We start from the raw sequence: 16,329 nt of genomic DNA on the forward strand, positions 1-16,329 counted from the left end.
TGAAACGTTTGTAAATATATGAGCAAATTCGGAGTAATTTATATTGTCATAATTACGTGATAACATTACTGATAGGCTATTGTAGCCTAACTGTAAGGCTATTGTATAGTTTTTTTATATTTCTTAATAAAATTGTGCCAACAGGAACAAATGCTATAATGAAATTATGAATTATTATGGATTGATCACCGCAGGATTAAAAGTGGTCGAAAGTTTTTTCAAAGAGCCAGAAAGTAACTTTGCAGCAGGCACAACAAATTAACAATAATAACGTTAGCGTTTCAGGTAGGACAGTAGATATATCAGCAAATATCATTCTCAAAGAGATTGTTTTTGTAATATAATATAACAATGCACAATCACAGCAGTGACGCCGACTGGGTTAAGCATTTACTGTATCTGAGGGAAATGTTGTATCTGAGGGAAATGTTGCAGCACGTTCGGCCTCTTCAAAGGAAGATTACACACGACGATTTTGTTTTGGTGGTTTGCTTGACAATATGAGTAAGTTACAGGACTCTTTCACTTTAATGTTAACGTTAGACTTTGTTTTATTTGCCTAAAACATACAGCGCTATTACTAGATGTTTTGATTCTCGCGGCACCTGAGCTGACACTGACAGGCGGTTGACATGACAATGAAGTAGTTTAGGGCGGCACAAGTTCACGTTCATTCTCTCTCTCTCTCTCACACACACACACACGCACAGTGAAATGGACTCACAAACCGCTTCAGCATCGCGTTTAATCTTGCTGATCGCTGATTGCCGTAACCGATTCTCTGGTGCTGCTCAGGTCGCAGTTTCAATCACACACACACACACACACACACACACACACACACACACACACACACACACACACACACACACACACACACACACACACACACACAACACGGAGCACGAATATCTGTACCACAGCCAATCAGAGGCAAAGACCCACCCCATCTCTGTCTCTGATTGGTTTAGACCACGACATGATCCAACCATGAGTGTGTGAGTTCAGTCACAGTCAAAGGAGAGGTAAATGCTTCGTTCGTGGAGAGGCAGCTGAGCGCATGCAATGACGTTAGGTGCACCGGTGCGACCTAGGAATAATTTTAGTCGCACCTTTACAAATTTTAGGGCTCTAGAGCCCCGTTTTACGCACCATTTGCACGGGGTAGGGAGCAGGTGTACATTTCTTTCGTACCAACTAACATTTTGGGCAGTGGCTCAGTGGTTCATGTAGGTCAGGGGTGTCCAAAGTCCGGCCCGCGGGCCAAATGCGGCCCAGGGATGAATTTCAAACGGCCCGCAGCGCATCTATTAAAATGTATTATATGTGGCCTGCCACGGATCATTTACAAATCATGCAGTTTCACGATGTCACCGCAAGGTGGCAGTACTAGACTTTAGGCCAGGGAAACAGCGCCAAAAGCAGAACGAAACAGCGCTGCTTGTGCTCTGAGCAACTCACGAGCTCTGAACAAATATGTTTACCTTGATCACGCGCCCACTAAACAGCCTTCCGAAGCCCGTGAGAAGCGTTGGAGTCAAGCCTGTAGTGCTCCTGTCAGAAATTGAAGCTTCCGCGCCTCGATCGCCCCCCCGGTGGCCGGTCCCAGTACAGCTCCATGTATTTGAATGGACGCGAGACACTAAACAATTCAATTACACTTAAAATAATTGTTTCCTAAAGATGGTTTCTGTCATTTTAGGCAGTTTTTATTACGATGATTTCATTTCAAGTGTTCGTTTTTTAAATAAGTTTAGTTTTAGTGAGTTATTTGATGCTATAAAAACGGGGGGTGTGACGTCATGATTGACAGCTGAGATTGACGGCTTCTCCGAGTGAAGTTTTCACTGAGGCACTAACTGACTTTTTTCTGGATTTTTGGGAGGAGATTGGAGCTTTAGCTTTAATTTCTACATTTCTATAACTGTTTATTTCACACCAACATAATTAATTGTTCTGCATCTGCGAGAGTGTGGGCGGGCTTTTGATAATCGCGCCTCTACTTCCTGTTCTCTACTGCGCAGACTCGGTCCCGAGATGTCAGCGCTGTGTGCGGGCCTACGAAAGCTTCAACTATGGTCAGCGGAAGTCAATGAAGTCGCGTCGTCCATATTTTTTTACGGTCTATGGTTGGAGTTCAGCGCAGAGGTCTCCGGTACAAGCTGTGAATCTCTCTGTGATTTGATTTGATTTGATTTAATTTAAATCCAGTTAAATAGCGCTGACTTAATAAACAACACTAACGTGCAAATCAGCTGAGCCGATTCAAAATCATTTTCAAACAACAATTCGCATTTCGAATTTATCATGGATTTACTGTGGTAACACCTGTAACTGTGGTAATTTGTCAGAAATGTAGGTTAATATCTAATTTTATTTAATTTGTAATTTAGACATGTATTAAATGAGTAATAAAGGCCAAATTGCAGACAATTTAGTTGTCATAAACTTGCAGTTTTGTGCATTTGTATTTATATGTCTATAGACTAAATACCATTTTATATATATATATATATATATATATATATTATATATCAGAAGTATCTATATGTTGTATTAATATATACTAAATAACTTGTATGAATTATATGAAATCTGACAAAGGACAGTGACTTACTGTTTATCTATTGTTAAAAAGTTTATGTTACCATTAAAAGGTGAGGATTCTGAGGGAACAGGGTTGGGGATGTGTTAAGCAGGACAATTGTTAGTCATTTATTGGGTGTGTGTTTTTGTTATGTGTTTGTTGTATAATGTGGGATGTATTATGATGTGGTACATGTAACCGCTATCTTTGTGCCTCAGGACCCCCTCGAAAAAGAGATGGATCATCTCAAGGGGCTATCCTTAAATAAAATATATATGTATGTATGTATTAATTTTTGCCTTGTGTACACTGCAAAAAATGCTGTCTTTTAGTATTTTTTTTCCTGTATCTAGTCTTAATATATCTAAAAATTCTTAAATCAAGATGTTACGAGATAAGTTAAATGACATTAGATATTTTTTCTTGTTTTCTGGAAAATAACATTAAAATGAAGTGAGTTTTTGTTTTTAAAACAAGCAAATATATCTGCCAATGGGGTAAGAAAAATAATGTTTTTGTTTGGAATCTTTAAGGAAGATTATTTTTCTAATCCATTGGCAGATAATTTAGTTTGTTTCAAGCAAAAACTCAATTCATTTTTATTTTTTCCCCCAGGAATCAAGAAAAAATATGTAATTTTCCTTAGTAAAAGCATCTCGATTTAAGAATTTTTTGATATTTGGACTGGAAAAAAGACAGAAATACCAAGTCAGAAAAGCATGTTTTGTAGTGTTTTAACTGTGGTGATCTAAATAGAGCACTTATTAAATTTAATTAAGAATAGAGTTCTAACTCCGTAATAATATTAAAATTTCACCCATTAAAAGGTTTTGGTTGATGAAAGCTTTACAGATATTGTTAAATATCTATACATTTCCTGTGTCCTATCTCAAGCTACTCAACTGTCAGCTCAAGCTTTTGTCAAATATATATATATATATATATATATATATATATATATATATATATATATATATATATATATATATATATATATATATATATATATATATATATATAATAGAAAAGGGACAGGCCTCCGGGTATGTCCACAACATCGAATCTGGCCCGCTTTAAAAAAAGTTTGGACACCCCTGATGTAGGTTGTCTACAAACCAGAAGGTTGGTGGTTCGATCCCCGGTTCCACCTGACCAAGTGTTGAGGTGTCCATGAGCAAGACACCTAACCCCAGCTGCTCCCGACGAGCTGGATGTCGCCTTGCATGGCTGACACCGCCGTCGGTGTGTGAATGGGTGAATGTGAGGCAATGTGTAAAGCGCTTTGGATGGCCATTGGTCTGTTAAAAGCGCTATATAAATGCAGTCCATTTACCATTTTGAAAATACGAACATTTTCGTGAATCCGAAAATTTACGTCAGAGCAGCTTTACGAACGATTTACACACAAATTTGTTCTGCTCGTGTTTCATGAATGAGGCCCATTGAAAAAACTTTTTAGACGGTCCCTAACTGGTTGGCCACACTACATTGGACATTCAGTGGACATTTGCTAGTAAGTGTGCCAATAAAATAATACTTGGCCATTTTTATGATTGTGAAAAGTGTTGTAGGTTGACAATGATTGGTTGTCAATATCATGTCGCTGCTTAGAATTTGCAAACATTAACTTTATTGCACATATAATTATAAAGTTCTTGAAGTCCGAATGTGCGAATATAAAACCAACTTTACCTCTTCGAAACTCCGATCCAATTGAATTAAATACTTTGCGAAATGATTAATTGATTCAAATCGCGACTTGTGCAGCTCAAACAGTGTAAATGAACGTGAACAAACACTAACAACTCTCTCTCTGACCAGAGACTGAACTACTGAACTAGGGAGTATTGAGACTTTCAGAGATTTAGTTTTGAGTGTTTTTAGTCTAATCAGATGATTTAAAGTCCTTTAACTCTCTCTGACTCACTTACCAGTGTCTGAACTACTGAACTAGAGCTGATTGAGACGCTTCCGGAGATTTAGTTAACGTTTATTTCTGTGATTATTCTCATCTTAAAGGTGGCGTTTATTAAAGTGGAGATTGAAGACATGAAGTTTGAAGAAACATTTGGAGGGAAACATGAAGAAACTGAGGAGCAAACAAAGATGGTGTTTATTAAAGAGGAGATTGAAGACCTGAAGATTGAAAATGTATTCAGTTTGAAAGATGAAGAAACTGAGGAACAAACAGGTTGGTTTCATTCTCAAAGCTCAACGCTTTTATTACGCTATTATTTTAGGGTGAACTAACCCTTTAAGTGAGGGTTTTGTACAGGTTTTTTTCAGCAGGGTTTTATTTAACACAAGGTAATTGTTTTGTTCAGGCTACGCTGTAAAAGACCAGTAAATACTGACAGCTGTCATCCCCAGTATTTTACCGCTCTCCTACAGTCATCCTTTACTGTATGTTTCTGTAATAATACCATGAAAGGGAACTCATTTCATTCGGGGGAAACTGATTGCCTTTAAACATTAGAATTTATGTAATTTGGTGTTAGTACTGTAAACTTGATTAATTTGAGTCCACTACAACAAAAGAATATTCCCTAATATAGAAATAACCAAACACTTCAAAATCCAAATATTTTACTGTACCAATCTTTTCTTTAAAGGACCCTAACATTTTGCATACAGGACATGCAGTCCATCAGACGAGCTGTTCCACTTTGCATCGTTTTCTGATATTTGTTTTTATTTATGATGTAGGGGTGTAACGGTACATGTATTCACCCAGAACCGTCACAGTTTGGTGCACACAGTCAGACGACCAATACAGTCAGTCACAGGCTGCTGCACTTGTGATAGGGCGCATGTTAACTGAGAGAGAGAACGAGCATTGAAGGACGACCGAATCCATGTTGCACGTTGTCTGGGTATCACCAGACCAAGCTCAATTTCAGATTGAACTTTGGTCTGAGGAGTCTGCTATGTATTTTTTACTGCACTAGAGGCGTGATAAACGGGCATAATTCAAATGACTCTGTACGCAATTGGATAATCCTTCAACCAATCAGACCACAAGAGGCGTGATCAACGGGTCATTTCGCTGAATTACCACTGGGTGTGAATTGCTCTCAAAAGCCCCATTGCCTCTTCTAAGGGCTGCAACTTGAAAATATTTTAATGATCAATTAGTTGGCCGACTATTTCTGGATAAATCGGATTAAAAGCCCAATTTGTTTTATTTTATTGACCAAACACACTATTCCACATGTAGCGTCTGGAGTCTCTCTCTCATGGCATCAAAGTGATGAGTCATTTTGAGGAACATCAGAGATGCTTTTCTCTTCCACATATCTGCCTATAAATTAGTATCTCTGCTACAATGGCTCCAACAAGTCTGAGTTAAATGGCCTCACTGTCACCCTTTATGACCAGCAGAGGGAACACAGGCCGCACCGTTATCGCCCTTCTGGAACTTCAAACAGATTCCAATCTGTCCAAGCCCAACTCTCTTCCCCCTCCCCAGGAAGAGACTGGAAGACCCATTGCCACACACACACACACACACACACACACACACACACACACACACACACACACACACACACACACACACACACACACACACACTCCTCTTTATGTAACTAGTTAAGCCATACCAGAAATATACATGATGACCCTTTTTGTTACACAAAGTATATGTGTATGTGTTTGTGTGAATCTTAAATGCTGAAATTGCTCTGTAAAGAATATTCCGGCTTTGAGATGTTCAAATCAAGACGTGTGTGATATGTTAATGTTTCTCTTTCTTTGTCTTAATCAGCGGTGCCCAGTATATGGTTATGAAATGTATAATAAATACAGTTAAGCAAACTTGGAAGTAAAACTGTATTGACTTTGACACATCTTAAAACATGCAAAGTGGGTCGTTAAACAGAGACAAAGAAAAAGCTTTCCTGCTCAGAATTCGCCCCTTTGATTGGTCAAGGAACCAAGGAGAGGCGTGGAAAGTTGTCCACAATAACATAATTTATTTTGAAGCCTTTTTGGTTTTCTTGTACAAAATAAAATATTTTTAAGTTAAATGCAGAGTAAGAAAAAGACAAGAGGCTGAGAGATTGTCAAGATCATTTGTGTAGCCTGCCTGACACGGTATTTTCACAGACTAACACACGTCACATCTCTCATACACTACAGTATTTAAAATAGCATATATGCATCAGTTATATTCTCAATTTAATTTACAGAGCAATCCCTGTAAAGTTTTTAGGTTAACTATAGAAGAGACCAGGATTAGTGTGCGTCACACTCGCAACAGAATGGTCACGATGGCCACGAACTGAATCGCACAGCCGAGCCTGATGGTCTTCGCGATCCAGCAGACAGTCCTGGAAGCTGTAGCCAGGCTCCCAGGAACTGACCAGCGGGGTCACTCGAACCACAGATGTACCCCGGGTGGGGCAGCAAGGCAGCATGACTGGCCCAGACGTGGGAGGCGTAGCGTGCCGGTGTGGGTGAACAGTCAGAAGCTGTGTCCTGACAGAGGAGACCAGGGAAGGACACATGTTCCACTGGGGTCTGCTTTGAGAGGAGGCTGGCGACAGAGAGGGATGAGAGCGGCGCGGCCCGGAGGCGGCACACACTGCCATCACCGGTCTCTGGGTCCTCAGAGAAGGGGACCTGAGTTATTTTCAAGCGCTGCTAGCCCGGGGGCAAGCAGCGGAAGGAATTTCCACCGGGGGAAGGAGAGGCCCTGCTACCATCCCCTGGAAAGAACTGGAACCCATCTCTGAGTTGTCCACCTCCAGCCTGGCGTTTAATCAGGCTGTAGAGCGGACTGGGCGTCATCCTGCAACCACCTCCACGGCGCGGCCCAGGTGAAGGCTGTTACTGGGGCCGGGCGGGAGGAGGGAGGGCGCCCTCGGCGGTGAGCGGACTGAGGCGACTGAGCCGGCGGCTGGAGCAGCAGCTGGCCGCTGGGGCAGTACGTGTTACAGCCTCAGTCTGCTCTTGGGCGGCCGAGAACTGTTGGGCGCAGTTCAGTGGCAGCACGCAGCTCATTGAAGAACCCTGCGTCTGCCCCGTAGCTCTGCAGGACCACACCACCGAAGTAGACGAGCCCACAGGCTTTGGGAGGGTGCTTAGGATAGCCACGCCACGTCGAAGCCCTCTGTGGACACCATAGTGTGCAACAGAGAGTTCAACAGTGGGGGGGACCCCAGTGTACCCTAGGCCGCGGCCCCATTGAGGGCAGAGAAGGCGGAGGAGGCCACGGGAAGCACGGGGACTTCCAGGACCGTGTGATCTCATGCATCTCGGGGGCGAAAGGAATTGGGGGCGGGGCCCGACAGCTGTCAGGTGCCGCCCCCAAAAACCAATCGCGCAACCACGAGCACTTGTGACAGGGCGGAGTTCCACACCAGCCCGAGGCTCGCGGCTGCCCGAGACAACATGGCTGTCAACTTTAGGTCGGATCCGGCAGCGCTGGCACACCCGAAGGCGGAGCACAACCTAATCGTCATCCCCAAAGGACTCCAGCCCACCTTGGGATGTGGCGATCAACATCTCACTGCTATCTGGAGTGTGAACGAAACGAATGGGGCGTCAGAGACGGTCCCACCGCTTCAGTCCAGCACTCGCGGGAAGCGATGTGCGAGAGGGGGGCGTGGCCCGAGGAATGATTGTTGGGGTTCTTAATACCACGGCACCGCCCTCAGGTCACCCTGGCCACCAGCCAAAGTACCACCTCTCTCAGAGACGGTAGATTGGGGTGTGGCAGAGGGGACTCTCTCTCCTTGCGTGAGTCTCGACCCTTTAACTCAAACAGACCATGGAATAATGGGCCTTAAAGCACCACTTACAGGTCAAAAGATGCAATTTTGCCACAAAAACTGCAGCGGTGCCTAAGATAGTACCCATGGCAGCAAAAGACCTGGTTGAGTACCATCTGTACATGTTGTCATAGACATACCACTATCCTCCATCTCCTGTAGGAAGTCCTGGAAAAAGTTGATGACATTAATTTCCTTGTTGTACTTTACAGAGCCCCTCTCACTTAAGCTTGGGTGGTAATTTTCCAAAATGAATGCCGCATCAACCTTAAACAGACATTAACAGATTTCTTTGTATTGGAACAGATAGTTCAAACAAATGAAATCATCACAGGGTTTCTGCAGGTTTTTAAAGGGATAGTTCACCTTGGAGTTGTTCTAATGTTCTTTTTCTGACAACAAGTCTTACTAATGCTCGTCCACAATTTTAAAGGGTTAGCTCACCCAAAAATGTCATTACTCACCCTCATCCACACCCGTAAGACCTCCGTTAATCTTCAGAACACAAATGAAGATATTTGTGTTGAAATCCGATGACTCAGTGTGGCCTGCATAGCCAGCAATGACATTTCCTCTCAAGATCCATAAATGTACTAAAAACATATTTAAATCAGTTCATGTGAGTACAGTGGTTCAATATTAATATTATAAAGTGACGAGAATATTTTTGGTACGTCAAAAAAATAAAAAAATAAGAACTTATAATAGTTTTAAAACACTGCTTCATGAAGCTTCTGAGCATTATGAATCTTGTGTCAGATAAGTGGTTCGGAGCGCCAAAGTCACGTGATTTCAGCTATTTTTTTTATATGCGACTTGAATCATGAATCGACACAAGATTCATAACGCTTCATGAAGCAGTGTTTTGAAATCGGCCATCACTATATAAGGCGTTATTTAGTTTTTTTGCCGCACCAAAAACAAACAAACAAGCTTGTCACTTTATAATATTAATATTAAACTACTGTACTCACATGAACTGATTTAAATATGTGTTTAGTAAATTCATGGATCTTGAGAGAGAGGAAATGTCCTCTTTTAAATTTGTTCAAGTCAGATTTAAAGAAGTACCTCTGACAAACACACACACACACACACACACACACACACACACACACACACACACACACACACACACACACACACACACACACACACACACACACACACACACACACACACACACACACACACACACACACACAACATTTTACAGCTTATATTTAAATCTGATCACTCAAACCACTTCAAGAGGTTTTGAGACAAATTCCAAATTAAACTAGACAAGTATAAAAGCATCTTGTTGAAGCCGCATGTAACTTTTACTATCAAAAATTTAAAAATAAATAAAAGGAGTGTGAGCAATGTTATACAGATATGACAGTACTATAATGCAACACACATTGCCACAGATGGGTTATGGCCTGCCCCAGACGAGTAGCTCTCTAGGCACAGTGAATAGCTAGACACCTTAAAAATGGCACTTTTTGACAAAAAGTTTTCTGACCCCTGGCCTAGTAGATGTGATTACCGTAATCCACAGTCTGATGCATGAATCTCAGTGATATCACTATCGAACGTGTTCTTGCACACTGGACATTCAGCAGTCTGGTGCAAATTTAAAATGCAGGTGAATTCAAATAAACATAACATATACCAAGGCAGCATCCTCCAGAAATTTGCTTAAAGTAATTGTGGTCACACTTTATGTTAGGTGTCCTTAACTACTATGTACTTACATAAAAAAAAAAGTACAATGTACATGTGCTCATATTGTATCGCAAAACACTTGTGCAGGTATTGAGGTGGAATATGTGTAAGGTTAGCGACATGTTTGGGGGTATGGTAGGGAAGGGTCATCAAGATTAATTATAAATCTATAATACATCTATGTAAATATAAATCTACATCTATGTAAATATAGCTGCAAGCAGCAATTATCAGAGCCAAGCACAAGGAAGAAGACATGCAGACCAACTGCCACAATGATCAATTTAAGACATTAAGATGTAGACAAAATGGATGAAAAAAAATCATACATATAGGGTAAACGTACCTATTAAGATCAAGTACCCATTAAGCACACATCTTTGAGCTCAGATTATAAAAAGAAAAAATAATGTATTATCCTACTTGATGTCTTAACCAATTGATGTGTTTGTTACTACATACCTCCTGTAATTTCAAGAAAATCAGACCATTGCACAGTGAGATATGGGTATTCATGTGTTCACACTGTCTGAAGGCCATTTTGAAAACTTTCACCAAAAGAGGAGCCTCTTAAATGTGCATTTTTAAGGTGGTTAAGCCTTTTTTTGGGGTAGTTATAACTACTTATTGCAAAATTAAGAGATTAATGTTTAGACTTTTTGCATCGTATAACCTGGAACCTGCATGTGGAAAATGATTACAGTTAGATCAAAAAGATAGTTTTAATAAGGGCACTAATGCATTTGTGTAAGAAAAATATCCATATTTAAAACTTTAAAAACTAAACTAGTTTCCGACAGACGGGCGATTTATGGCGAAAGAGTGAACTCTTGACTTGACGCATGACGTAATGAGGAACGCAGAAGCGCAGAGGATAGAGCAAAGCAAAACACCGGTCATGAATTAGAATATATAACTAATCAAATTGAATGCCTTTTTGCTTGATTTTAGTGTTCTGTTATTTTGTTTAGTTTTTTTGTGATTGTACCTTCAAATAAAAAATAAAAATTAATTCTTTATAAAGGTTGTTTAAAATAAACAAGAATTTTTAATAAAACATGTTGTGAGCTTAATGGCAACAGGGGTGTGCTTAAAGGGTACAGAAATGTACCCATTAAGCAGCGCCAGACTTTTTGCATTTAATGATGTACATCTCAATTATAATGCTTTTGTTATTTAAAATAAAATTAAATATTATTGTGAGAGAGATTCATATTTCATGTCAACATAACCTTGTACTGAAATCAATATCATGTGCACTAAAAGTCTCAATATAGATTTTGGTGGGCTTAATATGTACATTTACCCTAGTCACTGGTAAAATTTTTTAATAGTTTATCACTTTCGACCAATAAGTGGCATAGTTATGAAATGGATGTGGTGTGGTCAGAGTGAGGTGGCAATCGGCAATGACAAAGTACATCGAGAGCGTTTGGAGAATATACGAGTACTTATACTTTTAAATCGCTCTCGTGGTACATTGATGTCATAAACCGATCGGTCTGCACAGCAGCCTATAGTTTAATCGTAATATTGAAACTCTTTGGTCATTGGAGCGAATTGCTAACGTCTAATCAGATTCAATGATCTATGCTAAGCTATGCTAAAAGGGCTACAGCCAGACCCGGAGATCGGCTGAATGGATTCGAAAATGGTAAAACTCAACTGTTTAACTCTAGGGGAGACGGAAAATTAGCCTATTTTCAAAAATAGTGGAGTAAATGTCCCATTTTGATGTCTGGGTGTGCAACTCTGCATGTACATTACAAAAAAAAAAAACATCACCTTCTCTATCCAGATTTCAGAGGTGCCCGATTCAAATTTTTCCATTTCAGGGAACTTCTCAAATTCCTACCAAAGAAGTAGCATAAACATCTAACCGGTGTTTTTGAGAACTCGTAAAACATTAATGTAGGGATGCAACGATCTAGTGGCTAATAATGTCCACATCAGTATAATTTAAACAAAAATTCCTTGATGACCTATTTAAGAGGAATCCTGAAATATGTTGAGGAGCAAATATTTAGTTAGTATTCAGTGGTTTCCAACAGTTTATAAGATGTAAACAAACATAAGCAAATCTTATTATAAAAGTACTTTTACTTACTATTAATGAGCTTTGATCCATAAAATAAATTAGATTTACATGAGGCTTTTCAGAATTCAGCCAATGTTAATGACAGTTAAAAATATCCAAGAAGTTAAGAAGTTAGCAAATTTAATTTAAGATTCAGAATAAAATTGTGAGTAAAACAAAACTAAAAAAAAGAAATCTATTTTTCTGTTTATAACTTGAACAAGGACAAGTTACTCTGTAACATGGAAAACATGTTGATATGGAGATAATAAAAGTTATTTACAGTTTTACAGTTGTGTAATCATTCATTTGGAACAAGGTAACCTGAAAGATGTCATTCTACATAGTTGGATATCAGAATTGATGCATCCCTATATTAATTTCATTTACACGTAAGTTTGGTTTGTTCAAGTTTAGTTGAATAAAATTCTTTCAACAAACAAATAAGAAAAACACAATCCCTCACATTTTCAGTTCGAATGTCCATAGAATTTTCTTGTAGAGACTTCTCCAAATCCTACAAAAGAAAAAGAAAAATATAACTTAAAAAAGAACTTTAACCCTCTGGCTGTGTTCAAGTCATTTTGACCAAGAGAGGTTTCCTCTCCCCACCTCCCCCCATAAAAAAACTAAAACTACTAGTTAATCGGGCTGGGTATTGACACAAATTTCCCAATTCGGTTCAATTTCGATTCGATTTTCGATTTGTTTCGATTCAATTCAGTATCGATTATTTTGGATATGTATCAGGTATAATACATGGAAAATTTTCTCAAGAAAAACAAATTTCTGAACTAATGTTGTAAACTATGGGAGTCAGTTGATACTACATTAGCCTACTAATATTGAAGTTGAAAATTAACTGATTGTTATACAAACACTTAAATGACACTAAATTATGTTTTTTTTTATAATAATAAGTTATAATATTAACTTTGCAATTACATAATCATAATTCCACTCCAATTAATTTTTTGAAATATAAACATTTAAAGACATCAACTGCTCCCCGGGCGCCGCAGCAATATGGCTGCCCACTGCTCCGGGTGTGTGTTCACTACTGTGTGTGTGCACTTGGATGGGTTAAACGCAGAGCACAAATTCCAAGTATGGGTCACCATACTTGGCCACACTTCACTTCATTTACATTTGCGTGCTAAAATGTTTATTTCATTCAGTAACTAAAAACAGGATTGCCTAATCGATTCTTGGGATTTAATAATCGAAATTGTTTTGTAAAAGTGAGAATCGATTAAAAATTGAGAAATCTATATTTTTTACCCAGCCGTACTAGTTAATGTTATATAATTTAAGTAAACCTTACTGATTTTGCTCACAGGTTTTAATTATATATATATAAAGTACTCCTTACATTTTCAGTCAAAAAGCAATTTGAGTTGTCGGCTTCTTGAGACCTCTCCAATTCCTGCAAGCCACAATGTATCTGGTGTTTTCAGAATGTATAAAAAATTTAAAGTGACCAAAATTGCCACCTAAGACTTACCTCATCAGTTGATGTAAACGAAATGACATGGTCACCCTTGCATTACTTTATATGCATTGGAAGACACTGCAGAGAAAACAGCTAACAACCTCAAACAGGTGCATCTAATTTAGGATAATAAATGGAGTGGAGGTGGACATTTTAAAGGCAGACTAACAGATCTTTGAGGGTCAGAATTCTAGCTGAGAGACAGGAGTTAAAATACTTATTTGCAGCTGTATCATACAAATAAATCATACATTGTGATTTCTGGATTTTTTTTTTTTTTTAGATTATGTCTCTCACTGTGGACATGCACATACGATGACAATTTCAGACCCCTCCATGATTTCTAAGTGGGAGAACTTGCAAAATAGCAGGGTGTTCAAATACTTATTTTCCTCACTGTTTATGCAGAATACCGTTTCCTTGAAAGGGTGTACATGGTCTGCAACAATGCTTAGGTAGGTGGTACATGTCAAAGTAACATCCACATGGATGACAGGACCCAAGGTTTCCCAGCAGAACATTGCCTAAAGCATCACTGCCTCCGCCGGCTTGCCTTCTTCCCATAGTGCACCTCGTGCCATGTGTTCCCCAGGTAAGCCACGCACCCGGCCATCCACGTGATGTAGAAGAACACGTGATTCATCAGACCCGAACACCTTCTTCCATTGCTCCGTGGTCCAGTTCTGATGCTCACGTGCCACTGTTGGTGCTTTCGGCGGTGGACAGGGGTCAGCATGGGCATCCTGACTGGTCTGCGGCAACTGGGCCAGGGAGACTCTGGTGTATCTTCAGCTGATTCTTTATTGAGAAGATACTGTGTGGTGCTGCAGGCATCAAAGTCTGATGAACTCCAATCAGAGTGAATTTCTTTTTCAGTCTTCATTTAGGGGTAAAAAGAAGGTGCTCTTCAGGTATTTCAAAGGACAATATCATGGATAGGATATCAATCTCCCCCCATCAACTTCTGGGCCCTCTGCACTCTCTCCACCTTTCCCCCCGGTGTGATGCCCATGGGAATATGATCTAGTTGTATGTTGGTTTTATTGCTTTACATGTCTAAATGTTTTGTTGTCTGTTGCTTTGTGCCATTAAACTGGTGTTAATTTGCATTTGTCTCTTTTCACCTTAGACCTGACGGTGCTGAAAGAGGAGAGTGAAGCACTGAATCAAATGGAAGAGAAAGATCAATATGAGAATTTCATAACAGGAGAAAAAACTTTTAGTTTCTCACATGCTGAAAAGACACGAAAAAGGGGTGAAAAGAAGGGAACTAGAAGTAATTTCACCTGCCAACAGTGTGGAAACAGATTCACTCTAAAAACAAGCCTTAAGCGGCACATGAGAGTTCACAATGGAGAGAAGCCTTACACTTGCCCTCAGTGTGGAAGGAGTTTCAACCGTCAAGAAAACCTTAAAGTCCACATGAGAGTTCACGCTGGAGAGAATCCTTTCACCTGCCAACATTGTGGAAGAAGTTTCAACCTAAAAGGAAACCTTAAAGTCCACATGAGAGTTCACACTGGAGAGAAGCCATTCATCTGCCAACAGTGTGGAAAGAGTTTCACTCAAAAAGCAAGTCTTAACAAGCACATGAGAGTTCATACTTTAGAGAAGCCCTACACCTGCCAACAGTGTGGAAAGAGTTTTGATCAACATAAAAACTTTAAAGTCCACATGAGAAGTCACTCTGGAGAGAAACTCTACACGTGTCCTCAGTGTGGAAAGTGTTTCACTAAAAAACATCACTTTGAAGAACACATAAGGACTCACACTGGAGAGAAGCCGTTCACCTGCCAACAGTGTGGAAAAAGTTTCAACCGAAAAGTAAGCCTTAACCGGCACATGAGAGTTCACACTGGAGAGAAGCCGTTTACATGTGGACACTGGGAAAATTTTTAGGTTTAAAATAGCCCTGGAGTGCCACATGAGTATTCACGCATGAGAGAACTGGTTTTATATATCATCAGTGTGGAATGAATTTCACAGACAGGAAACGCCTCATGTTTGAGAGACGGTATAATGTGCTGATTATTGTAACAGTATTAAATCACCTTAGAGGCCTGAATTCCTAAATAATGTCCAGTGACTGTGAGAGTAAATAAGCCAGAGTCAGAATTAGACTCAATGTATTGATTAGTCAAATGAAGTGCGAAAGAAGTTTCACCAACAAAGGGAATTTTTATCAGACTGGAAAAAAATTAAGATAGCAAAACGAAAAAAAAATTATAAATGTTTGCCTTTTTTAAAATGTATTTAACGATTTAAAACACAAGCATTGATGTTTTACCACAATTTTACAATAAAATTGATACATTGATAATTCATTTGTGTCAGGATTGCACAGAAATCATGCAGCAATAAAGTGGATTTTACCACTATTTCGAAAAGAGGTCTGAGCGCGGTTCATGTGATTTTGGCCCATATGTAAACACTCCAAACGATCTCGGACCCCTTTAAAGCGAACCGAACCGAGGCCATCTCGGGAGGTGGTCTGGGTACGGATCGATCTCATCATATGGCACGGTTCGCTAAAAACACGCAATCTGAACACAAACCGCTCTGGGCTTACTTGATTTTTCTGTTCGCGAATTCCAGTGTAGTTTGGTCATCAGATGCCTCCATACAAATCGGCTGTTCATCATGGCTGCTTCTTCTGGCAAATCTCTACAAATTATTTGTTCACAACTTA

General features: G+C 39.7%; 1 protein-coding gene across 1 annotated transcript; it reads left to right on the top strand.

Annotated features, from left to right (window-relative positions):
- Positions 1-4,612: 4,612 nt before the first annotated feature.
- On the top strand, positions 4,613-16,023 carry LOC307127248 (uncharacterized protein). Its single transcript, XM_079818370.1, has 2 exons — positions 4,613-4,778; positions 14,770-16,023. The coding sequence occupies exons 1-2, from the start codon at positions 4,637-4,639 to the stop codon at positions 15,537-15,539; spliced, it is 912 nt and encodes a 303-aa protein (XP_079674496.1). The 5' UTR covers positions 4,613-4,636; the 3' UTR covers positions 15,540-16,023.
- Positions 16,024-16,329: the final 306 nt, after the last annotated feature.

This window comes from Gobio gobio (genome assembly GCF_949357685.1).
Source record: "Gobio gobio genome assembly, chromosome: 5".
Classification (NCBI taxonomy): domain Eukaryota; kingdom Metazoa; phylum Chordata; class Actinopteri; order Cypriniformes; family Gobionidae; genus Gobio; species Gobio gobio.

What these genes read in the sequence shown, in the direction of transcription:
- LOC307127248 (XM_079818370.1), top strand. Translation starts at nt 4,637, where the DNA reads ATGAAGTTTGAAGAAACATTTGGAGGGAAACATGAAGAAACTGAGGAG. An exon ending in AGAAACTGAGGAACAAACAG is followed by an intron (nt 4,779 to 14,769) that starts GTTGGTTTCATT and finishes TTTTCACCTTAG; the next exon opens with ACCTGACGGTGCTGAAAGAG.